Genomic DNA, 26,899 nt, shown 5'->3' with positions numbered 1-26,899 from the left:
TGACATGGGCAGCCCTGAAGGCTCGTAAGCAATTTCTCACTCCAGGGCTCGGTTGTGCCTCGATCTGGGGTTAGTCTGGATCCAGATAACCAGAGCAGCTACCTATCAATCTAAAAGATTTGGTAAAGGATACAACGTGGAACAGATGAAGGAAAGTAAACGGAGCGCGTGGAATAGTTGAAGGAAAGTAAACGGAGTGATGATAACAACCGGAATCGAACTTACAATCTTTGTTCTTGTGGTTGGTGAGGGCAGTGAGCCTGCCTGTTCTAATGCTCTCTATCTGGCTTCAACAGCTACTTCAGATGAAAGTACCTCCGGGGGATGATGCTGACTTTCAAACATGATTGAAGTAATCAATTGCTTCGAAAATAATGAGTACTGAATTCCGTCCTACGACAATGGTTTCTCCAAAGTTTGAAGTTTCTACCGAGCCTAGGGAGGCAGATATCCGAGCATCAAGACCTCATAGCAACATGACTCACCAGTAGAAATACCCCAGAATCCTATAAGGAACAAATATCGGGGAACATCATTACCAGCCTCCTCCAGTGGTCCAGGCGTAAGATGCTTGGTTTCCGCTTTGGGCTCCATCCCTCAGTATCACAGCGAGTCTTTCCTGTAACACCCCACTGTCCCTAGTCTTCCGTTGCATGCTAGGGGGAGAACGGGCAGAGACGAACGTGATATACATAAGAACCTGCTAGTGCTCTTGTGCTCCAATACAATATTGGGCAATGCCTGAACTCGAGCCCACACCGGTCTGGGGTCATCCTTCAGGGTGATTGGAGACTTATTTTTTTCATGTCGATGTTCCTTAATCTAGTTTATACTTGGTATTCTTCTTATTCGATCTTTGGAGATGTGGTTTTGTCCTTGACCACTTCGCGATATTCAAGCTATTCCAGCCAGGAAATTATTACCACCTTCCCACTTCATACTACTTTGTGATTTTGAAGACATTCCCAACCTACTACCTTGCATCTTTTCTCGCCGGAATATAGTTCAGCGTGAATTTTTTCCCTTGGATCTCGCTTTCTTCCTCGTGATCACTACCCCGGTTTCTCTACCCACCACCTTGCTTTTATGATCACCCAAACACTGTTCATGATCCAATCCCCTTACTTCCTGGAGGTCACAATCACATTATTGTATTACTATAATGATTCTATATGATAATGCATCACACACCGCGTCCACGGCAGTGAGTTCCACGTACAATGCAAGTGTGATTGCCTTTTACTGGAAGAGCAACGGCAATTGGGGTGCCAACATAACATACCTCCGATCCAACATTACGGTTAGAAATCTCACCTGGCCTGATAATATGTCACCCTGTTGGTGTGAAGCACTTTTGTCAATAGTTTTCTTGAGTTTGACCGTAGGGTTCGATTCTCTTTAATCTTTGCTAGAAAATCGCTCACTGAACAGTGGCGTGATCTTCGAAACGCAACTTTTGATCTTAGAGACGAATTAGACCGCAAGAGAGGTCTTGATGTAGCAAAAGGAACATCGAAGGAGAACGAAGCGGACATCCAAAAATACTTCGACAGCTGGTTTGCTCAATTTGGTAGGGGAATCTAACCGACAGTACTAGGATTTTCTAACGAACGAGCTTAGATTTTGTGTGATGCATTAAGATTAACGACATAGAAAAGTTTCGAGATCTGAAGAAAGTGATAGTATGCCCTCTGGAATACAAGAGAGAGGGGATACGATGCGTTGGTTTGCGGCGTCGATCTACAAACGAAGACACCAAAAGTATCAAGGATGCACTGGCGGTATGCCTAACATAATATACATGAGACGGCGAAGTTAAACAGGTGCATATCATCGCGGCTTTGTCCATAAATGAAGGATTTACTTGTGGAGTACATTTCGAGTTTGTCCACCACTGTTTGATGTCAGGGTTGGAGCTATATGTTTGCATCATTCGCTTTGATACTTTCTGATCATATTCAACCTATACCTAGGTATAAATTACCAGAATAGAGAGTTTTCCGAACATTCAATCGGCTAGATCAAGATTACCTCTGATATTGGCATAGATGCAGTTTGACGCCACGACTATGTTTCAGAGATGCCCTTAGCCATAACAATGACCAACCCTTCAGACACTAAGATCACATCAGCTCCCAAAAATTGTTGCAATTAGACATGTGGTTAAGATCTAGGCCGAAGGATCGCAAAATAAATCCACAAGTAGATATAAAACGGCATTTGACCCACTTGCCAAGATGACTGAGAACCAATCAGTCTTCTGAGTTTTCATTCGCCTGCAAAGTTGTCCATCAAATAGCCTAAATAGGATTAGCCCCATCAAAACCAGTTCTTGACCTCTTGTTCGGCATCAAAATCTCAAAAATAAAAAGCATTCACGATATCACATGACATGCATCTCCACTGACGCTCTCTTTTCTCAAGTAAATCATCGAATGGGATAGACAAATGTCCGCGCGTTCTACGGAACAGACAGCCGTCAAAGGTAAGGCACCCGCTCTCAAGCCAAGTGCGGGGTTCTAACCGATTCAGATTGTCCGACGTGCCAAAGACGACGTATCAAGTGTGATCGCGGTCTTCCCGGGTGCCGGAAATGCGGCAAGCGGAATCTCGAATGCCCAGGTTATGGACTTAAGCTCAAATGGGTCCAGGGAGTTGCCAGCCGCGGGAATCTGCGGGGCAAGGCAATCCCGTCCCCAAGTGCACCTGTAGCAACTTCAAATCCGCCACCTTCTACGGGAAACTCAACTGAGACCTGTATAACCAATGCAGACGCAGATGCGCTGAATTGGTGCAGCCATTTCACTCCCGCGCGTTTCGGGCCGTTGGGGCCTCATTCGTCTCCCATTGCAGAGCTTGGTTTGTCCAATGCGCGACCGCTGCATGTCTCAAGGTTACTATCCTGGTTCAATGAGCGAGTTGCGCATCGCCTAGCGTGGGTTCCGCAGCAGAATGCATGGCGCCACATGATCCTGCCAATGGCTGAGAGCTCCGAAACCGTCATGTCTTCTATTCTCGCGATTGCCGCTCATGATCTTGCAACCGAGTACGCTCCGACTGACCTAGGTCATGGAACATTTCAGCAGATGTCGAAAAACTATCAAAACAAGTCCCTAGCTCTGCTGGCGAAAGAATTAAATGGTCTTTCTACAACCCCTGCATCCCCATTGGAAGCAAGCACAACATCCGCCTACACCCTTGCCTCAGTCATCATCCTCTGCAACAACGAGTTCATGAAGCCGCAAGGCGCCGGATGGCGGGTCCATCTGTCTGCCGCGAGAGAGATCATCCTGGCGGCAAAAGGCCGCCCATATCGTCCCCACCAACTGGCATGTATCGAAGAGTTTCTCATGCTGGAATTCTACGAAGCCTCGGTATGGGCCGATCTGACAACATTCAACAACTACAATGGCACAGCCAGGGCTCCGCCCACCGGCGCCGAAAACGCAGTCTTCACTGACTACATCCGGGTCATCGATCAAATCACCCGGCTGGAGCGTCTCAAATTCCGCTCCGAGCTGGTGGAACAGTCCCCATCATCGCACGGCCCAATGCAAGATATCCACTCGCAGATTGATGCCGCGAGGGATAACATGATGCGACTAAGCGAAACCATCCATTTCGGATCTGAGGAGGACCAGCGAGGATTCGAGCTGGTTATCTGGATGTATTACCACGCAACTCTCATATACAGCTATCAAGCTCTCGCAGATTCCGATACCGCTACCAGTACGTACGATGTGGGAATTTCTCGCGACGAGATCCTGCGTTATGTGCAGTTCCTTTCTGAAACTCGGGATGGCATGTTCGCCCAGGACCTGGTCTGGCCGCTCTTCACGGCAGGAACTCTACTCCGAGGACACCCGGTTGGACAACAAGTTATCCGGGAATGTTTTGGTAATGTTATGCGCATAAGTCGCATCCTGGATCGCGCGCGTGTCCTCCAGTTCTTGGAGACTTGGTGGAGTGAATCTGGGACATATACGTCTTGGATTGATATGGCGCGACAGCGATCCCGGGATTCACAGTGTGATTTCCTTATTGTATAACATGATGATTATAGGTTTTCTTTATCTGTGGCATTAAGAAGGACTCAAATAAGATGTCAGATGTATCAAATGTACCAAAATATTACCCGAAAAAGATTCGCACCACAGACATGGTCTATCTATTATGTAAACAATAGGAATTGTGTGTTTTCAGCTAATAGCAGAGAATCGTATGAATTGTAAACAGGTATATCTCAGGACAAAGTCATTCCACTCTATGCGATCAGTTTAACCTTGGAAGTAGTCCTGCGGCTATGAAAATCTTCCGTCAGATCATCAACTCTAATATTGTTCTACAGACTACTAGCCGCTACCCTATCAGCCTCAACACAAACATCCAATGAATATGCAGATGGGGTCCATTCCCACTCTATTGCGGTGTAATACGACACTTTTTGGATTTGGGTGAACAGAATAGCAAATATTGATATTGTCCAGATTTGGGGGATTAGGGGTGAAGGATTGGAACTTTTTTCTTTGGTGGAGTGAGTTTCAACCTTGGAAGGTTAGGCTTGTGAAGGAGCGTGTTGATGGATGTTCTGGAGAGTTGAAGGGGCTTTGGGGAGGATACTTACTGCTACATTAGCTGTTGCTTTCGAGGGGGATTTGTAGAATCGGTTGGAGAGGTAAAGGCGGCGGAGAGGATTGGAAACTTGGGGTGATCGAAGGGATTCAGGACCCTCGGGTTTGGAAATGGGGTTCTGGATGGCTTTTGCCGTTAGGTGAATGAGTTTTCTTTTTTTCTTTTTGGTTGATGGAGTCGTGAGAACAAAGTACATATGGTGGATATATAAATGTTGACGACCTACACGTTTCTGCATAAAGTGAGTGATTTTATATTTTCAATATAACATACAAAAGTAGAAAAAGATGATCTTCCAAATCGACTGAAAGATACTTCAAAATATATCTGTCCAAATAGAGCCTTTAAATGATAACTTCTTCGAACAAATGTAAGTTGGTGAATTTTTCTTACATGACCATGTTCACGATCTCTATCCACCTTGAAAAACACGATTTAGCAATAATCAAAGTCTTCTACAGCTACTCCAATGGCAAAATAACCCAAAAATAAAATAATAGATCATATTAATCCTCGAACACCCCAGCTATGACTTCGTTGAAGGACAACACATAAGACCTCGATCGAGCGAAAATGGCCAACACAATGCAAAGAGAAAAACCAACATCTATATCCGTATCCCAGAACTTTTGCTCCTACCTAGGAAGCACTGCATCTACTAGATCCAGCGATACCTTGATTGCTCATTATAGACCCCTCGGTCGCACAAGATCCTCTTCTGTGGTCGCAGGTCATGCGGGACCACAACTCATATTTCGGTTTAATCGGTTCCAGTCTTCTCAGAGAATGTTGTTGAATTTCTTGAGTGCCGTAGAAGTATCGTAATTGGAACGTAAAGGCGAAGGGAAAATCTGCCCAGGACCATGGTTATTTTGGTGATCCTGGTGCTTGGTTCGCGGGATTGGTGTATCATCTTGGCGCAGAGAAGGATACCAGAAGAAAGACCAGGATAGAAAGCTTTACGCGTCTTGTGCCCAGCGCGACTCGCGCAACGGCATTTCCTCGCCGGCTTGCTTACGGCTGCCGTCGACCTCCCGCTTCCAGGCGTAGTACTCGCCAAGACGGGTCTCGGCGTAGCTGGCGTAGTCGAAGTCGATCTGAGAGATCTGGGCTTGGATGAGTGCCCACACACCCCTGGAAAATTTGTTAGCATACTGCCACCGCTGTGATTTCTGTGCGCGCCAAACTCACCAGTAAAGGCCGGGAATGCCGCGGAAACGGTCCACATCCTCGCACAGACGGTCGACAATCTCTGCCTGGGATGAGGCGTCCAGACCGCGCTTCTCGCAGTAGCTCTTGGTGTACTCGGTCAGGAACGAGCGGCGCACAGACTTTGTGGGCATCATGGTGTAGTCGCAGTCATAGCCACCCCACTCAGCAAGGTGGTTTGAAATATCGAAAGCGGCGGGCGCAGGAACGGCGTATTCATAATCAATGAAGTTGACGGGCGCGATGCCGTCTTCGGGAACCGGGGTGCTGCTCTCGCTCGGGAGGACGATGACGTTCGCGCAAAGGAGATCGCAGTGTGAGAAGACAAGCTATAAAACCAGCGATTAGCACAAATCCACCGAATGAATCAACGATCGAAGCGCAACATACCCCATCCTCGCCAATTCCCTTTCCATCATCCAGCAGATCCACAACCCACTGCAGCTCCGCTTGCAAGCTTAAACGGCGGGCGCGCTGCTCAGGCGTGGCTACTGGCAGAGCAAGCACCCACTTCTGCAGAACAGCCCAAATAGACGGACCCGCACGACGGGGCTGAATTACCGTGATATCAGCGTCCACGTCCGCGATCTCAGTAACGGAGTCATCCTTGACAGCCACAGTTCCACTACTAGGCAGAGCGGCATGCCACTGCGCTAGGCGGCGAGCGACACCGCGCCAGATAGGTGGGGAGACTAAGTCCAAGTGGCCGCAGGGCTTTCCGCGGATAAAGCGATACAGCAGGCCGTTTTTGAAGCGGGCGAGGAGGGGCGGGGCCAGGCCGCGAGCGGCTAAGAGAGCGTGGGACCTTGTTTCTCCTAATGGATATCTACTTCAGCATGTGTCGCAATGGGCAAAAGAGTCGCGAGGGGCTTTTGTTTTTATAAAGGGGTGACGAGGTCCGTCGGGGGGGGATCGTACTTTCACGGTCTATGAGGATCTCTGTGCCATTTCCGTACGCCCTCATCAATACCGCCTCGTTGTCTATTTGTTCCTCTGTCAGGCCGGGCTTCAGATTGATGATTTTCAAGAGCTAGAAGGTGTGTTAGCTCATTCGCTTTAAAAATTGCGGCTTGGTCCTGTCTGTAATGCGATAGGAGGGGAGACAAACGGTGTTGGTGATGCCGTCAGTGAACCGCACAAACTGGATGTTGTTTCCGGGACCCTCCCAGTGGGGATTCAGGGTCAAGATCAGCCTCAGGGCGGAGGCCTGCGAGTCGGCATGGCTGTATGATAGCGGAATGTATCGAAAGTCTGGCGTGATGGCCATCTGGGTGTCTGTTGAACCCATTGTGGAATGCAGTCGAGTGGAGAGGCGAAAAAAGGGGCGAGGTCGTAGAGGGGATTGTAATGAGCTTGGTCTGTTCAATTAGTCCAAAGTTGTTCGTAACGAGGCAGTGCCTCCTTTAGATCGGATGTCTGAATGTTCAATAATGTGAACACGTTCGCAAGGACAGATTGCTAGCGCGGGATTTTTTTTGGAAATGGTTACAACTTCAAGAGCGCAACGCGGATTATGTATTAAGGGCAGAGTAGGACGGACATAAAGGAAAAAAATTTCAGGGGTCATGAATAAATGAAAGCGCAATGGCGGGGAGGTTAATGAGACATGAGGAGAGGTCTCGTGCTCTCAAGCCATGATTGGAAGATACCTCCTACTGGGGCCTAGGGTACCCTTAGGGGAAAAGGTACTGCCTGCCGCCACTATACTATTAGCCTTTTGGTTTTTTTTTTTCAGTGGCGGAAATGGTAGATGGCGGTCAGTTAAGTTCAATTATTTTACCCCTGGTCTTAAACCAGGTCTATGACGAAGTGTTGTACAATATTGTAGGTAGTTTCTTGTACATTTATTGCATGTGGCGAACAATATCGAAGTATTATTTATTTGCCATGTACAAGCATTTCAAGTCACTGCTTGGGAGTGGGGGATCACATGCAAGATGCAAACAGAACAAAGTCACATGAGCAGACCAAACCCTCAGCCCTATACTTCTCAAATTGGAATCCCTCAACAAAGGAAAAGAATTACCTAATCGCAAGCAATAAGTTAGTCAACCGAAATGGAAGAACTCTTTCACCGGCACCCAATCAGCTCTAGCGTAGAATGGAATTCTCACATAAATACAGTGTCCTCTCCCGGCCCTTTCATCTTTTTTCTTTTCTCTCCATCATCAGTAGAGGTTTACATAACTTAATGTAAATTTCAACATGGCTCCACACAGTGGCTTGCTGAGGGTTATCCTAGGCTTCGGCCTCCATGGGTTTTCTTCCGTTCCCGGCCTTGGAGAGTAAAGGCGTCTCTCTTTTTCCCAATCACTTTATGGCTATACTAGGGTTTCTTTCGAGAAGCTCCATGGGTTTTAGCTGTGGAGAGGACGTTACATTCCTTTTTTTTCAATCATTTCCATGTGATTGACTTGAATATTTGCGACAGCGTTTCACCTGGTCAATATAATGGTCGTAGTATTGAATTTCTCACGATTTTCAATTGGTAACTCTTGGTCGGTGTAAACATGTTCCAATATTGGGACTTGTTGATGCCACTTCTAAACAATCGTCTTAAAAGCCTTTCTAGGCTCTTGAGGTGTTTCTAGATGCCATGAAGCTTTCTCGATGAGGAAAACCTACAATGTTGGGTTTTGCTTGACAGCATATACCAATCGGTTTGCCGAACTACTGTACCACTTAATTGCCGTGAGCTGCGCCACTGCAATGCATGTTGTGACCTGGGTCTCGCTGGTTGAGTCGCTAAGGTGGCTGGCATTGGTCTAGACGTCTTGAAAGATACATCCTACAAGATCATACATACTATGCTGCCTAGGTAAAACGCTCAAAATTGCCGTAGTAGAAATCTCAATGTCATCACCGTCATAAGCGTTCCACATTTTCTATCGACTTTTTACATATTCCATAAATCATGCGTGTCCAGCATTTCCAATCTGGATACGCTGCCCAGTCCACTTGTCATCGCTGCGCAGGACTGGCCAGCTGGTACCGTCGGCCTTGACCAGCTGCAGGTCGAGCTTGGTGCCTTTCACTTTGAAAGTCGACTGCTCGGGATCGATCTTCGCAAAGAGAGAGTATGTATCCTGGTACCGCTTGTTATCTGTCGTAGGAAGGTCAAAGACAATCGTGTCGGCAGTGAACTTGACAGTGGCGCGTTTCTGGTCGATCTTCTTGAAGTAGAGGGAGACGTTGACCACGGTGGGAGTCTGGTAGAAATCATTTCTATAGTAGCGAGGGAGATTAGCTTCATGGAGTAGAATCGACGAGGACAATTGTCTGGTGTGTTCTATACGCACTTGACTGTGTCCACCTTCTCTTCACCTGCGGGCTTGGCCTTGCCCACGAACATGTGTCTCGTCTTCTCTGTGCACCCGGGGATTCTCAGGAACTCGTCGAACTCAAGCACACGGCGCTTGCAGCATGACCACCCCTTGCTGCCTTCATGGAAGATTGGCTGACCGGGGTGGTGGACGCACTTCTCTTCATCGCGAGCAGTTGACCCGGTGTAAGTCGCACCGCAACCCCTCCGACGGCAGGTCGCGTTAGGCGGGATCTCCAAATCAGGATCATCCGACTCAGGCTCCTCGATGACAGGCTTTGCGGGAGGCTCGGAGGTGGTAATGGCGGGGGAGGCGGTTATGGGCGGGCGCTCGTTTTTCTTCTCGACCGGGGGAGGGGGAGCTTCTTCAGTCTTGGTGGGCTCAGGCGCAGGTGTATCGTCTACGGTGGAGTGCTTGCCGACTGTGCATGGTGGGATATTGAGAAATTCCTCAAAGGTCAGAACGCGGGGCTTGCAGCATTTCCAGCCTGAGAAGTCAGCAGTGTCGCGAATAGCATAAACGAGAAAGTAGTTCAAGTATCATAGTACGGGTGCAATGGTCTACCAGAAGCCCTTTAAAGGGAACCCTATGGGACACGGATTTGAAGTAGCTTGAACACCAAGGTACTTACCTTTCTGCCCCTCGTGGAACACTGGAGGACCTGGATGGTATACGCATTCTTCTTCGGGATCGGTGAAGGTCTTGCCACACGCCTTGTGGACGCACTTTCCTGCCATGATGTATAGAAATAACAATAAGGCGACAGAATTGAGCGAGAGAACAGAAATTGTAGTCAAGTCTTGTAGAGAGAATGGCGCAGGTTACCCAACAAGGTTTAGCGGGGGAAGCTCGAATGTTCCATCGTGGAGAACTTGTCTGACCGCATTCGCCAGTCGCGTCACGATCTCCCTGGATGTCCAATTCTTACCTCCTGCATAATCCTTTCATCATGCTCCCTACACGCACTTTACTTGGCTCTGCCCGATTGACGCTCTTTACTCGCGCTGGCTGTGGCCTGTGCGACACCGCCAAAAACACTGTCCTGCAGTTTCAGAAACGACGGTCCTTCGAATACGTCGAAAAAGATATCATGGAGCCCGGGAATAAAACATGGAGGGATGCCTATGACTTCGATGTACCCGTGCTACACGTTCAATCGGTGCAGGAGGGATCACCCAAGGAGGCCGACCTCTCCGATGCACGTAAATTGTTCCATCGATGGACCGAGCAGGAGCTCGAGCGGTCGGTAGAAGAGGCAGAGAAAGAATAATCTCCACGACGTTGATTTTCACCATTGGGTCTAGTACCTTTGACATGGTCTGCTGGTCGGACTTGAGTCTCAACTCCACGGATGCTTCCAGACAATTCTTTATACACAGATGCCGACACAGCAATACATCTCGAGCATCCCTTGTCTATACATGCCCATGCTCTGCTCGCGACATTCGCCTTCCCTTGTCCAGCACAATATCCGAAATTAATTAGTAACTAGATCTCACCTGGTTGTCTACCACTCTAAGCTACATTATCTAGCAAAACCCAATGATCATTTTCTCTTGAATTTCCTCTCCTCTTCTATCCGTCTCGATACCGTGAAAGCAAAGTCATGCGCAAGGCATAAAATATTATTCTGGATCCCCTGTGCCCCTGGCCAAGATTCACAAGCGAACTTGAAGCTACCTAATCGGCAGCATGGAAGCAAAGCGGTGATTCCGTTATATCTCGTCTCGCACGATCTCACAGCCAATGGGCTTTTCATTGCTGATGAATGAGGCTTACGAAATGGGACAGAATACAGGGCAAACTGTTATTTCCTGCATATTCAAATTATGTCTTTCCCAGCTTCTCTCCATCCTATTCTTACTCTAGTTTCATTTTGCTTCACTTTATCATGTCTGCTAAGGAGTTTGGCTTGTCTGACGTGCCTGCCATTCTCCACCACAAACATGGAAATGTCTTGATGTGTCTGCATTCTGCTCAAGACATGATCAAAACCCTGTGGCCTTCTTCGGGTAATGGAAAGGACGACAATTTGGAAGCTGTCACGTCAAGTGAGCGAATTGATTACCTCTACACGGCATCCCTGGTTTTGATAGCTGCCCAAGCTATCCCGTTGATTGTCAACAAGGGTCCAGACTACTCAGTCTCGACCTCACAAACCAGATTCAACCGGCCAACATCATGCTCCGCAACTGCGAGGAGGTTTGTGAGCAGTATCCTGATTTTGGCCGACGTATTCGACGCGCCCGTGCCTTTCTCGATGTTGTGTGTCGCCAGTCTGTTATGTATGAGGGCAATGGTCTTATTCAACGTCTCTCAGAACTCTCATTGCTACTGCTTCTAGTTCAATCATGATGTTGTTCCGTCGCTTGGTGCTAGTGCAGTATCTGACTACAAGTCTAGCTTTGTCGTTGAGGACATCTTGAGCAAGCTTAAGGAGTCCAAGATCGCCACCACTTACGATGCAAAATGTGAAGAGCGCAGTTTCGAGCCACTCCGAGCTATTGTGAAACGTCTTAAGGAATCGGCCAAGATCACCGCAGTGTTACCTTGCAACAATCCTGCGAAGGATTTCAACCCAAAGATCAGTAATACGTAGTTCTCTATCCTGTTGTCTTCCTACCGCACTAGACTGGAACTTACTAAATTACTAATTACTTCATACGGTATTGTCTATTCACACAACGAGAAAATAGGGGAGAAGATCTGGGGTGACTTCGTACCCAATGCACTTGCAAGCGGAAATTTCAGGCTAAAACTGACACTGTCATCGTTGGGGGTGAATAAGAGGATCTACAGAAGACTCTTGATCTTCAAAAAAGCTGGTGTTTCCGCAAAAAAAGCTTGCCGTTACACTGTAAGCAGCAAAAAAAGCAGCAGAGACCGGAAACTTGAATGCCTGCTAGATCAATTCTAGGCAATGAGTCCGTAATGATCTTCCCTGCTGGTGAATTATCAGTGGTATCGATTGGTTGCTGTCATTTCAATCATAGTAAATTATTCGACAACCCCTTTCATCCTAAATTATAGATATAATTATTGATTTTGCATAATAATCAGATTTTGAGACTATGGTCTGCTATTGAACGCAAGACTTCTGCTCAAGGTAAGATATAGCCCCAATGCCTTGGCCTCTGCGAGCTTGGCCGCATTTCTGATCGCGATTTATTGAATTTTCGGCGCAATGAACTGATTGTTCAGAACCGGAAGGTTACTCGCCAATGTGAAGATCGCCGTGTCTCCTTGGCATTTACTATTGGTTCTTCAAACTCCTCCTGTGGCCACTAAATGGCAATATGATGATTAATTTGCCATGCTTACTATAGAGAAAAAAAACACTGGGCGATTACTTAAAATATGCTCAAGGCTCAGAAGTGACCCTAATCAGCTTAGCGTTTTCTCATTCTATGTTGTATTCTGATATCCACCAGGAATTCTACTCCTCTCAAGAGTTGCCACCAAGGAGATCGATTACCACTGTCATGATCTTCTGTTACAAGAAACCTACGTTAGAACGAAAATCAGATCATTATGAAACATGATATTCATTCCAGTTTCTAAGACCTGAATTTTTGAGGAGGATATGTTTGTATCATTAGTAGAAAGGAGTATTCGGTAATATTACTGATAGAGCCAGTCAGGAACTTTGGAACAAAACATGTACGGGCCTCGCAATAATCAAATACTACTTTTTTTCCGTCGTAGTCCACCAAAAAATTCGTCGAAGGCATTGAAAATTTGTCCCAGAAGTGGGATGGGTTTGTTGAAAGGAATCAATCAATCAATCAATCAATCAAAGCTCAATTAACCTGTTGCAGTCTAACTAGTTGCGTATGACTATGCAGGCGCTTCCCCCAGCGGAAGCAAGAACTCGTAGCCAAACGCCCGAGCTGGGTTGTGGATGGATACCTACTCTCGCAGGCACCAAATCTCTCAAAGAGGCAACAGATGCTGATTTGAAAAGAGTGCGGAAATCAGCCCATTTCCTTCCTGCCAGCCCAAAAACCAAAACCCATTCCATCCCGTAAACATATGAAATTAATACAAATGATCGTCGTGGAGTGCACCCTCCACCCTCCATCTTCCATCCTCCATCATTCACTCTCTCGCATCACCAACCCCTCCTCCCCTTGCCTCCGTTTCAATTCGTGTTGTGTTGCTTGCTGACCAGTTTATTAGTGCAGCATGTTTGTCGACTGTCACCGGGCCTCTCGACACCCGGTTTCGCTTGCTTCGTTGTTGATTACCCATCGTCTTCCACACCTGTGTCCATGGCCCGTTGGCCAGTTTGTTCGTCGTTGTCGTTATTCTCCGACTCCGCATGCTGGAATTTCTGGAGACGCAAAGTTGTTGAAAGGAACAATTCTAGGATCTCAAAGATATTACTCGCAATTGGAACGGCAAAACATCGATAAATATAGAACTCTCATCGAACTCCCGAGCGACTTCCAGAGCTGACCACTCTAGGTGTGATACAAGGTGAACATGAATTGAACAATGCGCCTGCATAGCCATGCCATACTAACTAGGCTCCAACAGGTTGACAGAAATTTGATTGATTGATAGCTTGGTTAACAAACAAACAACAGACCAGCCAGCCAAATCCATTACAGCAAAAGTGACCCTCCATTGGTGCTAATGCAGCTACCAGTGGCATTTGTGTCTTTCATAAGGTATAAATATGCTTCTGCAACTTCCTCAGGCGTGCCAACCTTTCCCAAAGTTGTATATCCACTCATTTCTTTTGGAACACCGTCGGAGCCCCAGAGAGGTGTATCAACTACACCAGGGCTCACCAAATTCACTCGTAGCGGCTTAAGATCAAGAGCCAAGTTACGAGTCATTCCGTGGAGTCCCGACAAATAACCAGAGATCATAGACCAGTTAGGGAACGGTTTTTGTGAACCGACACCAGTAGTCAAAGTATAAGAAGATTGGAAGCCAGGGTTCAAGAAACGGGGCGCAAGCTTGGCAACCAGAAGAGGAACAGCGAAACGAAGGTGTCCAGCTCGTTGAATGGCGTCGAGGTCAATCGATTCCAGAGGTTTGATGGCAAGTGCATCACCAGCGGTGAACACAATATGATCAAGGGGCTTCATAGTTCCTAGGAGATTTTCAAGGTTCTGCTCCACGTTGCGATCAGCAAGATCACAAACATGACCAGAAATTTCCCCTTTAGGGAATTTTTGTTTCAAAGAGGAAGCGCTTGCATTGACGCGCGAGGGGGACGACGACGCGATGTGGACTTTTGCGCCCTCTGCGAGACACTTTTCTGCAACCGCGTAGCCGATACCGGACGAACCGCCTATCACAAGAACCGACTTATTCGCGATAGAAGGCATTTTGAATTAGGCAGAAGAGGATTTGGAGGGAAAGAGTTACGGATTGAAGTAGGTAGGAGCTCGAAACCGAACAAATATGAAATTTCTCGGAAGAAGGAAATGCGATCTCTACATATCTATCATTTGGCTTCGGCCCTCCTTCAAATCTGAGGGGTATTATTCATCTGGCTGTCTTCTAGTAGCATCTATGATGTATGAAACCCACATCAGAAGTCCGTCGACCGGATGTAAGAGGATAAAATCGTTAAGTCCGGGCTCATGTACATCGAATGAAAATAATGTGGATTCCGTAATTACGTTTCTTCGTAATCCTTTAGTAGTAACCCAATGATCTGCGTATAAATACACTTTGATTCCTGTGCAGCAATTGACTTCAAAATTGCAGCTAATTTTTCCCACTCTCGAATTGACGCTTCCTTTAACACGAACCAAAAGAAATGGCGGAAAACCAGGCTGCGTGGCTTACTGAAGCCGGCGCTTACCCCTTTGCTGTCAACGATGGACCCAAGCCTACCCCAGGTCCTGGAGAAATCATCATCAAGAATGCAGCTGTGGCCATAGTGAGAAACCTTATCATGAAAACTTACTATCCCTTGCTAATTCTAAACGCAGAACCCCGTCGACTGGAAAATCTAGTTTGTGTTCCTCTCGTATTTATCTCTATTTCAGGAATACTAATTTTTAGGACCCATGGTCGCTACCTGAATACGTACCCATTTATCTTGGGTGAAGATGCGGTTGGTATTGTGGAGGCTGTTGGTTCTGGGGTAACACGCTTCAGTAAAGGCCAGAGAGTGGTTGCGTAAGTCCTTTTCCTACAATAACTCCTCTGTGTGAGGCTGACCAAGTGAAATTGTGTCGCAGGCTCTAGCTGCAGCAATCCCGGATAACTTGAGCTTTGAGCAGGCTGTCGTTCTGCCACTCGCAATCTCCACTGCTTGTGCAGGACTTTACCAAAAAGAATACCTTAATCTCCCTGATTGTTAACAATTTAGAGCGCAGGAATACCACTTAGAGAATTGGGTACATCTGACTCTCATATGATGGACAAATGGAGATTAGTTTGGTGTACAAATATACCCAACCTATTTCATTCATTTGATAGCTGGTCCAAGCCTCCATCATCCCTCTTTAATTGACCTTGATGGTGACCACGCCTTGTGCTGGAACAACGACCTCGGCATTGGCACCACTTGCAGTGACATTCGTCACTGCAACCTGGTGCTTGTTATCAGTAACCCAAGCATCCGCGGCATCTAGTTCAGCAGGAAACCCAATTCGAGCAGTCTGCGCCACATCACCACTATTCGTCAAAACAACAACCACCGAGTCATCCGAGTTAATAAAAGCCGCCGTTGCTACATTCTCAAGCGATCCGATGGTCGAGACCCTGCGAGCCCCGGGACGGATGAAACGTGACCACATGGAAAATGCATACAATATCGCAGAGCCCTCAGCCTCGCCGTCAGAGCCCAAGTCAACTAGGTGGCTCGCTGATTGGGTCTCGTTGATCTCGAAGCCCTCCCAGAACAGATACGCGGAAAGTCCAGCGTCGATGAAGCCTGTTGCGAGCTTATTTGCCCAGACCATGCCTTCATTAGGGGAGCCAGAGTCGTACCATGTGGTGGTAAAGGGGGCATCGCTGGTTTCGACGCCGGATTCGGTAATCCATGTGGGTAGGCTTGTGTTGAGAGCGGAGGTAGCATCGCTGGTGTACATGTGGGATGTGATCACATTGAGATATTTGTCCATTCCTGCAGCTATAAGCGCTGTTGTGTAAGTTTCTTGGTCGGACCAGCCGACGGCATCGCAGCATGTGATGTTTAAATCTAGGCTAGTATTCTGGACAGCATCGTATAAAATTGGGATGAACGAGATCGCCTCCGTTGCATTCGGACTGATCTGCATTTGTGAATAGCCAGTTCTAAATAAAAAGAACGGGAAAGGTTAGCAAAACATATCAAGATCATTCCAACAGCATTGCTACACTTACTCCCAGTCAGGCTCGTTCAGAAACCCTAAATGGGTGATGTCCAGCCCTTCGGACTTGTAAAACTTGACATACTGAACAAGATAGTTCGCGTAGGCTCGTCTCCAGTCCCCTGAGGTACAATCATGGCCGTTTGTTCCACAAAGATATCTTAAGGGAGTAAAGCGTCAGTATTGAAGCTGACAATTCTCGGAGCCTGAGGGGTTGACCTACCCTGGTGTTGCCTCGTCTCCACTTGTTTTCATAAACCCCGGTGCGCTCCAGGCATTCGCATAGACAGTCGACACGCCATAAGAAACAGCTTGCTTGGTAAACCACACTTGTCCGGCGTCGTCACCGGTCCATGTGTAATTGGGCGTGGCTGATGGCGAACCAGGGGAGTTTGGCTCAATGGTGCTCCCAGACGTAGATGGAATATTGTTCCGGATAATGCTGAATCCAGCCCCGACCTCCGTATTGAATAAGAGATCCAGAGCCTGCTGCTGCAGATCATCGTCGGCAGCCTTGAATTCGCTGGCGCGCCCAAATGCTTGAGAAAAGCCGAAGCCATGGATCTGTTGCAAAAGTGAACTGGTATCGACTTCAATTGAGCTCGCGGAGAGCACTGCCCGGGGGCTAGCGAGGGCTAATAGAAGATAATGAAGAGGAACCATTGGTAGTATTTGTCAATTACTGTCATGGGATGAAGGTGCTATGACCATAGAATCTAGGAAGACAAGCAATATTATATACTCATTTTTTCTCAATGCGATGTGTCTCTCCTCTTACGAAGTTGACTAAAGTATAACTACGCGGCGTCATAGTTCTGGCAAATAACCCGGATAAATATCCGATTTTGTCCTCAATAAAAAGGGAGGACTCCGGTTTTGTCGCCCTTAATGAGCGCCGAGGGTGAAGCACTTCTATCCGCATGGGGTTTGTGATTGGGGGCCGTGGTGGTGATCGGCACTCGGAACGGACCCACTTAGACCAATTAGGGGCAAGTTTAGATGGTATGATCCATATTTAATCATGACCGGATATGAGGACGCTCAGGTGCCAGCCTGTATTAGCAGGGGGTGGCTATAGAAAATCCTAGCTAGCCAGCCTAGGAATGGCATCAATTTTGATACAGGCAGGATTCCAAGTATCATAACTCTTTTAAATCTTATTGAACTGAAAGGTTTCCGGAAGTCAACCAGAGTACGTCACATACGCTGCATAATATCCACCCTATGTTTGTAACTCAAGACAATGGAGAAGGATGACTTTAATTGATATTGTTTGATTGTCTAAAGCCATCCAGTAGAATTGCGTGCAATGAAGATCAGGAGACAATGCCCCTCGGCTGATTTTCTTTTATCAATGAGACCATTACGATAATTCTGATCAGCACTTTCGATAGTTGCCCATCGAAGAATAGCGGGAACTTGAAGCGTGTTGCCCCTCCACCACAAATGAAAGTATTCTACCTCCTAGCAGCCAAATATACATCCTTTAAAAAGGATTTAAATACAGACTATAAATATTCAGATCTCCGGTTGCCTCCATCTCCGTAAATACGGGGATCTGGATATGCGGTCTTTGGGTATATCGTGGGTTTTACAGGCTAAATAGCTCCATAAAAATGCGCACAATGTTTAATTTACTCTAAACCACACTAATCGTGCCAAGAAAGAGCAAACCCCCACTTGTCGCTTATGATTAACGGCTGCCGAGATTAATCACTCTTGTTCCATCTTGGCTCCATCAACAGCCTAAGTAAATTATCCATTATTTCGTAATCATACACCACACTTCCGTAAATACATAGATCTAGATATGCGGTCTTTGGGTATATCGTGGGTTTTACTAGATAACTCCATAAAAATGCGCACAATGTTTAATTTACTCTAAATCACACTAATCGTGGCAAGAAAGAGCAAACCCCCACTTGTGGCTTGTAATAAACGACTGCCGAGATTAATCACTCTTATTCTATCTTGGCTTCATCAACAGCCTAAGTTAATTATCCATTATTCCGTGATCATGCACCACACTTCCGTAAATATGGGTATATAGCCATTCCCATCGGCGCTACTCAGAATGTTGTATTATTCCATACGTCAATTGTGGCTTACTATTGTAAAATAAAACGCCACAATGAGAACCCCAAAGCTTTTTCATACCCTCACGTCGAGCGCTATGCTGCTAGCATGCCTCCCATACATCCTAGCACAATGTGATCTCCCCTCAACCTACAACTGGACCTCAACTGGCGCCCTCGCAGACCCTCAGTCTGGCCTGGCATCTCTGAAAGACTTCACAGCCGTCCCATATAACAACCAACACCTGGTTTACGCATCCTACGTTGACTCTTCCTCGAACTACGGCTCACTCAACTTCGGCATCTTCACTGATTGGAGTGATATGGCCGTCGCAAGCCAAAGCATCATGACATCCAGAACTGTCGCACCAACCCTCTTTTACTTCTCCCCCAAAGACATTTGGATCCTTGCATACCAATGGGGATCTACATCATTTTCGTATAAGACATCCACCAACCCAGCCAATGTAAGCAGCTGGTCTGGGGCGCAGGAGCTCTTTAACGGGACAATCTCTGACTCGGGTACGGGGGTGATCGATCAAACGGTCATTGGCGACGATGAGAACATGTATCTCTTCTTCGCCGGGGACAACGGTAATATCTACCGCTCCAGCATGTCTCTTTCCTCCTTCCCTGGATCCTTTGGAGCTGAATATGAAACAATCCTCACCGACTCCCGCAGCAACCTGTTCGAAGCAGTCCAGGTCTATACCATCCAAGGTGCGACTACCACAAGTTTCCTGATGATCGTCGAGGCAATGGGGTCTGAAGGGCGGTATTTCCGATCTTTTACGGCGGATAGGCTAGACGGAGAGTGGACGGTGCAGGAGGGTGCGGGGACAGAGAGTAGTCCGTTTGCTGGAAAGGCAAATAGCGGTGCGAGCTGGACGAATGATATCAGCCATGGGGATTTGGTAAGGGTAACGGCAAACCAAACAATGGGTGTTGATGCTTGTAATCTACAGTTGCTTTATCAGGGGAGGGATCCGTCCAGTGATGGGGAGGATTATAATTTGCTGCCTTATCGGCCGGGGGTTTTGACGCTGCAGGTTTGAGGAGAGGTTAGGCTTTTTTTGTATCCCCGCTAGAGTATATTAAGACATCACATTAAAGCCCGATGTACCCTGTTTTCCGGTGATGGTGCTTACTAACATCCTTAAGGTCTATTTCAGAGCCTCGTGGAATTGCAGTTTTGTAGTAAATTGACAAAACGCGGCGGATCGCCTCGGTCGGCGCGTCGGTATAGTTCTTTGGGTCGACAGACAAGATCTTTACGAGAACATCTTCCCCATTAATCACTTTGCAAATGCAATCGGTGAAGGTTCCTCTGCGATCTGGTTAAACAGGCGCCTGTCCCGTTAAATAGCTCCCGACCTTTCTGGAGCCAGTAATCCACCAACTATTTAGCAATTTTTATGCCTCGTTACGCATTACTTGAGTGAGTGTGATATAAACTCGGAAGCTTGACCATAAGGAGCTATATTTCCGTTGTAACGTTTAGTTTAACAGTGGATAGGAATGAATTGGACTTTCGTAGCCTAGTATCAGCTGTGGCGGATGAGTGGATTGATACCCAGAAGAGAGATGTCGGAGACACTCGCCTATACGCCGTCGATAATGTTAGGGTATAATATGATGGTACTATCTTTCCACCCGCAGAATGACTGCAGCCACACACACACACACACACTCTCTCTCTCTCTCTCTCTCTCCTCTGTATCTCAGTATTCTGCAATGAGTAACTTCTCTGGTAGGTAAGCATTGCTCCTCGGCTTAGATACTATTTTGCAAGTGTAATGGCACGAAATCCGAGAGCAAAGTGCATGTACACCATCCTCATTCACGTGTAATATTCAGATTGCGCACCATACACACTCACCTCCAAAATTCACCCTCCCTTAGCTGTTATAATGGCGTCAATCGGATTGATATTTACCCATGGGCAAAGAAGGTGCGTTCGTACCTCGCCTCTTCTCACCTAACAATTATTTGCTTATGGCTGGCTAGGTTCAAGCCGTGGCCGTATTGAACGGTCGAACTCTTGGGGTTAGACCAGACTTTGTTATGGGCAAGACGAACAAATCTGCTGAATGTCTTTCCGATTTCCCGCTGGGCAACGTTTTAGCTTTCAAGAGCAGGAAGGGTCTCAAACTTCTTGAGTCCGGCGCGATTGTTCGGTTCGTGGCTGAAACCGAACTGGTAAGCGACCAGTTACTAGGAACTACCACCGAAGAGCGTGCCGTTATCAGGCAGTGCATTGATTTCGCCGATAATGAGCTTTTCGAGCCAATCACAACATTGATTCTTTGGAGGTACGGCATGGCTACCTACAGTGATGACCAGGAGAACTCGTCACTCAAGCGCCTGAATATTTCTCTTGATGTGTTGGAGAAGCATTTGAGTGGTCAACATACATATGTACATTCTGTTAACGAAGTGTGCTGACACTCTGAACTATCACTTTATTATGACTCTATTGTTTGCTTTCTTTGAGTGTCTTTATCAGGTCGTTCATGGCTTCTTTGAGAGCGCCTCCTTAAATTCTTTCTAATGGTAAACAGGTAGGGGCTAAGTTTGCTCGAATATAACTATGATACATAATACTTTATTAGCAAATCTCTAGTCACCACAGATTCCTATTACTCACGACCTTTTTGTTTACTTATTCAAGATAGATTATATCAGTTGTGCTTGGAATTTGCCATATGTTCTATATAACTAATTTTTATATCGTCCGCAATAAAGCTTCATATTAAGATAAATCCCTTTCATTGCACAAATAGGCATATTGATAAATATCTCTAGAGAGACCGATCATTCGCTATAAACTGCCATCAACTTAAATCGTTTCATTTCTTTGTACATGTCAATATAGCCAAGGCTAGTACGGACGCTAGGCGGTAAGTGCGGGATTCCTAGTTCCCCTAAGACTTTCTTTGTATCATCACGACCTTGATACTCACAAGGGATGTTATCATGAACAGTTTCTGGGCTAATAAGTTGCATTGTTGATTTACACTGCATTTTATCAATTTCAATCTAGCCCGTCTGGCCATCCGGTCGCGACCGATCTTCCATCTGCGATCATCATCCCCGCCTAAGTACTACGCGTTTCTACGCGTCTGCCATACATTTTCCATCAATACTTCGAGTTTTCTATCGTCAACTCTAGCTGGTAAGTCTATCTCAGTCTCATTTCACCTTACTCGCATATGGTTGTTACGCTGGTGCTCCCGCCGTCGGCCTAAATTCCTACATACCTCAAAAACACTAGTTATATTTGATGAGTCTTGGCTGATAGGATATCTAGATTTAGATCAGTTTGCTGGCCTCATAGTTGGTCATTGTGTCCGATTCCGGTGAGTCCTGCTCAGCGAGGAAATCGTTGCACAGCAAAAACGGACCCGTTCTTATCACATTCCGTCTCAAAGGTCTAGCGACACTGTCAATTAACGTTTGATTGCGATTCTTTTATGCGCTGTCTATCCATCCTTTTTGAGGGTCTTTTACCTTGGACTTTGGAACGCTATTTGAAGTATTTTTCTAAATCTCTGTCAATCGGGCCTTTGTTGCGTCTGGATGATCCCTGAGCTCAACGCAGTGAGAACACGTCTGATATGAGTCGTTGCTGGACCTTTCAGATACAAGTACCTTGGCTCATCTACTGTCTGGATCATTTCCGCTAATATAATGACCAGTACTATCTGATTGTCTCAGGCTTCAATCTGATGGATTCAGCTATGGCCGAACATACCCCAATTCATGCCTCCGTGTCTCAGTCACAGTCGGCTACGCCATCATCCCATTCTTCTAACCCACTGGGACTCAATTGCTTCACATGTAAAAAGCGACACCGGCGATGTGATCGCACTCGACCAAGTAAGCATGCTCTCAGATTTGATGATCCATCGCGAAATACAACTTTTGCCAACTGACTACCTATGTAGCTTGCGCCGCCTGCAAGTACCATGGAGCAGAGTGTTTATATCCAGGAGATAACCCTCCGATCTCCACGCCAATTGCAACGCCAGTGTATGCTTCTGTCTGCAATAGATGTTGTGAGACGGCAAAAGACTGATTTTCCACCATCTAGAACTGACAGCGTCAGTGCACCAAACGCTTGCACCGCTTGCAACAGGAGACACACGCGCTGTGACCGTGTTCAGCCAGGTACTCACGGAGATGTATTCAATATGACTGCAATCAACTAACCCTCCGTTTAGTCTGCGGAACCTGCAAGGAGTTCGGAGTACAAGATCATTGCTCATATGGGAGACAGACACGCACCCCGTCTATGTATGCCTATGTTCCATCAATTTGACCACGAGAAGATATACTTACAACAATCATATAGTGGTTCAGCCATGGCCTCTCAAAATGGAAGCACTGCGAAAGACATGGGACTGTCCCCAGCCCCCTTGAGCATAAATTCATCTGACGGCCCAAAGACAGGTGACAAACGACCCAGGCTGCCAGATTTGCCATATGTTCCTACATATGATACTCAGATCACGTCTGGCTATCCTGAATCTGTCTCAATTCTCGACTACAGGGCTGGGCAAGAGGTACGGCCCATACAACAATCCCCAAAGCGGCCGAGGACAGCATCGTTCGTCCCCGTCAATCTTCCAGCTCAGTCCGCATTGGAAGACAATAAACCTACGGCTGTACACAGTCTGCTTCATGAAACTCCACGTCGACAACTACTACGCAGCCCATCTCCAACCATCAGAGGAGATGAGACGCTCATCCGTTGCGATTTGACAAGCGAGATCAACATCCAAAGAGAAAAACATCGCAATCTCCCTGCAAACTGTCTACAGCTCATCAGAAAGCTTCTCAAGAAAGCCAAGCTTGAACGTCCCTCAAAGCCCAGCCCTGAAGATCCTTCGATGGCCGATGACTGGCTTGACGAGGATGAACTCATGGAGATTTGTGCGTCCAAAATTGAAAAAGGCGGCAGATCTTCTCGTGCTCTTCTCACTCGCTTGGAACGGTTTTTGTACGGCCCATTGATGAGTTCGGAGGAAAAGAAAAGTCTTGAACTTACCATCTGCATTGAAGAGTGCTTGTCTTCATCCAAGTCAGCTTCAGACTTCAATCTGCTCTTACTCCGTCGTCTTGAGAGAATCGTTGATGATCCTTCTGCTTACGGGTTGTACGAGAGTGACATTGAATTCGAATCTTTGCGCGAGATTATCACTACTGCTCTCTCCAACAGCTCTCCTTTGGACCGTTGGATGATGAGGAAGGTTGCACAGCTCTTGGATCCCGAGGGAGTTCATGGAAAACCAATACAGGATAGTCCAAAACCCAGCAGAGAAGTCACGACAAAAGACTCCAAGAAAGACACCAATTCGACAGCGAGGAAGGTGCCCGTAAAGTCTTCGCGTTCTCCCTTCGCTCCTTCCCCAGAGACACCAGCTTTGCCTTCAGAAGCAACAAGGCGTTCACCTTCACGTCTTCTTTCTCTACTCTCTCCAACCACAACACACCTTCCTTCTTCCTCCTCCTTGTGCCTTGATATACCATCAGGTTTTCAACAATCTTCATCAGCGTTGGAATCCAATCTTTCCACGCTGAATCCTGTCGTTGATATCGCTGAATTGACTGAAGACGAGATGCGCAAGTTTACTGCCGACGAAAAGAAGTGCCTTATCCCCTCGGATAGAGCACGTGAGGCGCAGCGTCGCGCGAACCTTCAAGCTGCTACTTCCAACCGCTCAACTTCGCAAGGCGTGCTTCAAACTGGCGCTGCCAGTGCACCTACTACCACTCCGGGTCCTTCGAATCATCGCTCCCCCACAGAAAATCCGGTTGATACAGCCATGAGGTCTGACCCCTCACCTGCGTTTTCGTTTCGAACTCCTCATCTGTCTGCTAGCGCACAACCTCTTGACCACCCTGCTTCTACCGAAATGCTAGCTTCTACCGTCAGACCCTCGCGCTCAGTCGCACCAGTCACAAAGAAGCGTTCCGCACCGGGAACTCAAGCCTTTGGTTCCGAAATACCTAAGAAACTGCTGAACATTTTCCTCGACAAGGTGGCTCCCATTCTTCCGATCCTTGATCTTGACCAGCTGAATGTCACATTCAGTCTGGCTGTGGATTATGGCTATCTTACTTATGAAAAGATTGATCCCACGATTGGCTTTTGCTTTGCAATTGCCTCCCTCCTCACACGTGACCGTCAGTTGTGGAACGCTGTCGAGTGGTATGAGGCTGCTACCAAAAAGGTAGAAAACGATGCACAAGGAGTGGAAACCCTGGAATGGTTCAAGATGCGAATCTTGCAAATCCGCTACCTGCACATGACTGGAAAGCTGAGAGAGTCGTTGTACATCTCCTCCATGGTCATTGTGAAAGCGCAGTGGTTCAACATGCATTACCCCCACGGTGGGCACCTTGCCGTAGATGATGATTCGCGTCAGCAGTGCCGTGTCATCTGGCGAGCCCTTTGCATGGCGAAGATCTCCATTAGCCTCCAGGTTGGATTTTGCGATGAGCTGTCCCCATATGACCGCATGCCAAGACGGTCGACTCTCGAGGAGAACATGGGAGCGTCTGTCGCTACAACGGACAGTGCCTACGCTATTTCCGCTTTTTTTGAAGCTTCCGCCAATATCTATCAATACGCCAATGAACTCGTCCACCTGGAAGAAGACCTTCGTGTGGTGCGACCTGAATGTCCTATGAAATGGCTTTCCAGTGTGGATTTGCGTGACTCGACACTCGATACGGAATTGTCGAAATGGGAAGCATCACTTCCCGAATGCCTACGATGGAAAGGCCCCGATATCACATCATTAACAGAAGAAGACCCTACCATTCGCCGCATGTGCGTCTTCACTCATCTACGATATATGTATTTTCGCCTCCGTCAGCACCGTCCCTACTTGATTCTGTACACCCGCCTCCTACATGCGTGTGAGTGCAAAACCAGGCCTCACATGTCATCCCGGGAGATGGATTCTGCCCCTACCCCTATGGATCTCCTCATTATCCGTGGTTGTGCCGTGGAGTGTCTGGATGAAGCTCAAGACATAATCAAGACGCTGTGGGCCCCTTCAGGCAATGGCCAAGATGACAACTTGCAGGCTGTCACCTTGAGCGAGCGCGTCGATTACATCTATACGGCTGCGCTCGTGTTGATAGCTGCCCGTGCCATTCCCTTTATTGTAACTGGAGGGGTAGCCCATTCAGTCTCCACCCTCACAAACATGATCAATCAAGCGGACATTATGCTCCGCAGTTGTGAAGAGGCTTGTGAGCAGTGTCCTGATTTCGCCCGACGTATTCAACACGCCCGGGCCTTTCTCAGTCTGCTGGGTCGCCAATCCATTGGGTCTCACGATGGCATCATCTGTCATATATCTGATGTTAACCTCCACATTTCTTGCTCTGTCTGGCTTAATATTTACTCTCGCCTTGGTGTAGAGTTTAGCTACAAAAAGTTCCCTCGTTCAAATGAACAGAGCGTAGGCATTGACAGGATTTTCGGCTGGGCTGAAAGTCTTCCATCTGATTTTGATGAGTGAGCGCCTTTTTTGACGCTGTCACCAGGTTAGTTGTGTGCAACATTTTCGTCAATGTATGTAGTTTAGCTATGACTTTCTTAATGGAATCTTTCCTGCTCTGGATGGCTGGTCAGATTCTCCGTAGTTTAAGTATTTGTTGACACCAATGAAAAATCATGAGTCGCCACACAACCCCCAATTCACGAAAGCTGAACATTAACTCGCAGAAGTAGAAGTAGCAAGAAAGATTAGCTTCGTGTTGTGCAGAAGCAGTGATTATAAAGACGGAGAAACGATCATTCCCTTGTTATGGTATATTGTGATTACTTTGTAGCGTCATAATTTTGAATTTGCGGACATATATACACATTTTTCATTGCAACTGTCTTTGGTTTCAACCCCGTCGCATCCAAGGTCTGTCGAACATTTGATTCGGTGCAAGAGTGGGTCTTGACCTTTTGTTGTGCGGGATGATGGGTCGTGGCTCGTAGTTTATATTATCCTCCAGCATTCTACGTATACTACTCCGATTTCTGACGTTGAACTTATCTTGCGATTAAATTTCTGCGTATAGAATTCATGTCTCTGGAGAACTCTCCTAGTCACCCTTTTTGTATTCACGGCTAGGCTTCTCTCTGCAGATGGTATATGTCTCTTCGTAGGAAAACCCGTGACTACTTCTTATAACATCATTATCAAACGATTCTTCGGGCCTTAATGAACCAAAATAGGCAGAGATTGTGGTTGTAGAGTTTAATTGCATAACGCGGGATACATTTGTGGGAATTGAAATATCTATAGGCCGAAATCAGCACGGTGGA

At 47.0% G+C, this 26,899-nt stretch overlaps 11 protein-coding genes across 11 annotated transcripts; 7 read left to right on the top strand and 4 right to left on the bottom strand.

The window, feature by feature from the left end:
- Positions 1–2,448: 2,448 nt before the first annotated feature.
- N7529_007621 (Zn(II)2Cys6 transcription factor) lies at positions 2,449–4,049 on the top strand (the record flags this gene model as incomplete). The annotated part of the gene is made up of 2 exons (XM_057243148.1): positions 2,449–2,485; positions 2,533–4,049. 2 exons carry the CDS (start codon positions 2,449–2,451, stop codon positions 4,047–4,049), a joined length of 1,554 nt encoding a protein of 517 aa, XP_057094686.1.
- A 1,542-nt stretch (positions 4,050–5,591) lies between these two features.
- Positions 5,592–7,129, bottom strand: N7529_007620 (putative ethanolamine kinase; the record flags this gene model as incomplete). The annotated part of the gene is made up of 5 exons (XM_057243147.1): positions 5,592–5,766; positions 5,824–6,170; positions 6,232–6,656; positions 6,760–6,871; positions 6,950–7,129. The coding sequence occupies 5 exons, from the start codon at positions 7,127–7,129 to the stop codon at positions 5,592–5,594; spliced, it is 1,239 nt and encodes a 412-aa protein (XP_057094685.1).
- Positions 7,130–8,753: 1,624 nt separating this feature from the next.
- Positions 8,754–9,901, bottom strand: N7529_007619 (cysteine and histidine-rich domain-containing protein; the record flags this gene model as incomplete). Its single annotated transcript, XM_057243146.1, has 3 exons — positions 8,754–9,066; positions 9,141–9,651; positions 9,796–9,901. The coding sequence occupies 3 exons, from the start codon at positions 9,899–9,901 to the stop codon at positions 8,754–8,756; spliced, it is 930 nt and encodes a 309-aa protein (XP_057094684.1).
- Positions 9,902–10,113: 212 nt separating this feature from the next.
- N7529_007618 (glutaredoxin family protein) lies at positions 10,114–10,434 on the top strand (the record flags this gene model as incomplete). The annotated part of the gene is made up of 1 exon (XM_057243145.1): positions 10,114–10,434. One exon carries the CDS (start codon positions 10,114–10,116, stop codon positions 10,432–10,434), a length of 321 nt encoding a protein of 106 aa, XP_057094683.1.
- A 911-nt stretch (positions 10,435–11,345) lies between these two features.
- On the top strand, positions 11,346–11,763 carry N7529_007617 (chaperonin 10-like protein; the record flags this gene model as incomplete). The annotated part of the gene is made up of 2 exons (XM_057243144.1): positions 11,346–11,429; positions 11,509–11,763. The coding sequence occupies 2 exons, from the start codon at positions 11,346–11,348 to the stop codon at positions 11,761–11,763; spliced, it is 339 nt and encodes a 112-aa protein (XP_057094682.1).
- A 2,008-nt stretch (positions 11,764–13,771) lies between these two features.
- Positions 13,772–14,506, bottom strand: N7529_007616 (oxidoreductase, short chain dehydrogenase/reductase family; the record flags this gene model as incomplete). The annotated part of the gene is made up of 1 exon (XM_057243143.1): positions 13,772–14,506. The coding sequence occupies one exon, from the start codon at positions 14,504–14,506 to the stop codon at positions 13,772–13,774; it is 735 nt and encodes a 244-aa protein (XP_057094681.1).
- Positions 14,507–14,943: 437 nt separating this feature from the next.
- On the top strand, positions 14,944–15,493 carry N7529_007615 (zinc-binding oxidoreductase CipB; the record flags this gene model as incomplete). The annotated part of the gene is made up of 2 exons (XM_057243142.1): positions 14,944–15,066; positions 15,371–15,493. 2 exons carry the CDS (start codon positions 14,944–14,946, stop codon positions 15,491–15,493), a joined length of 246 nt encoding a protein of 81 aa, XP_057094680.1.
- A 144-nt stretch (positions 15,494–15,637) lies between these two features.
- Positions 15,638–17,149, bottom strand: N7529_007614 (uncharacterized protein; the record flags this gene model as incomplete). Its single annotated transcript, XM_057243141.1, has 3 exons — positions 15,638–16,430; positions 16,500–16,646; positions 16,710–17,149. The coding sequence occupies 3 exons, from the start codon at positions 17,147–17,149 to the stop codon at positions 15,638–15,640; spliced, it is 1,380 nt and encodes a 459-aa protein (XP_057094679.1).
- Positions 17,150–18,617: 1,468 nt separating this feature from the next.
- N7529_007613 (Alpha-L-arabinofuranosidase axhA-2) lies at positions 18,618–19,616 on the top strand (the record flags this gene model as incomplete). The annotated part of the gene is made up of 1 exon (XM_057243140.1): positions 18,618–19,616. The coding sequence occupies one exon, from the start codon at positions 18,618–18,620 to the stop codon at positions 19,614–19,616; it is 999 nt and encodes a 332-aa protein (XP_057094678.1).
- An 883-nt stretch (positions 19,617–20,499) lies between these two features.
- On the top strand, positions 20,500–21,006 carry N7529_007612 (glutathione S-transferase; the record flags this gene model as incomplete). The annotated part of the gene is made up of 2 exons (XM_057243139.1): positions 20,500–20,512; positions 20,576–21,006. 2 exons carry the CDS (start codon positions 20,500–20,502, stop codon positions 21,004–21,006), a joined length of 444 nt encoding a protein of 147 aa, XP_057094677.1.
- Positions 21,007–22,925: 1,919 nt separating this feature from the next.
- On the top strand, positions 22,926–26,099 carry N7529_007611 (transcription factor domain-containing protein; the record flags this gene model as incomplete). Its single annotated transcript, XM_057243138.1, has 1 exon — positions 22,926–26,099. One exon carries the CDS (start codon positions 22,926–22,928, stop codon positions 26,097–26,099), a length of 3,174 nt encoding a protein of 1,057 aa, XP_057094676.1.
- Positions 26,100–26,899: the final 800 nt, after the last annotated feature.

This window comes from Penicillium soppii (genome assembly GCF_028829465.1).
Source record: "Penicillium soppii strain IBT 18220 chromosome Unknown utg000006l, whole genome shotgun sequence".
In the NCBI taxonomy this organism is placed as follows: Eukaryota; Fungi; Ascomycota; class Eurotiomycetes; order Eurotiales; family Aspergillaceae; genus Penicillium; species Penicillium soppii.
Note: the sequence above shows the minus strand (reverse complement) of the source record. Positions and strands in the feature narration are given on the sequence as shown.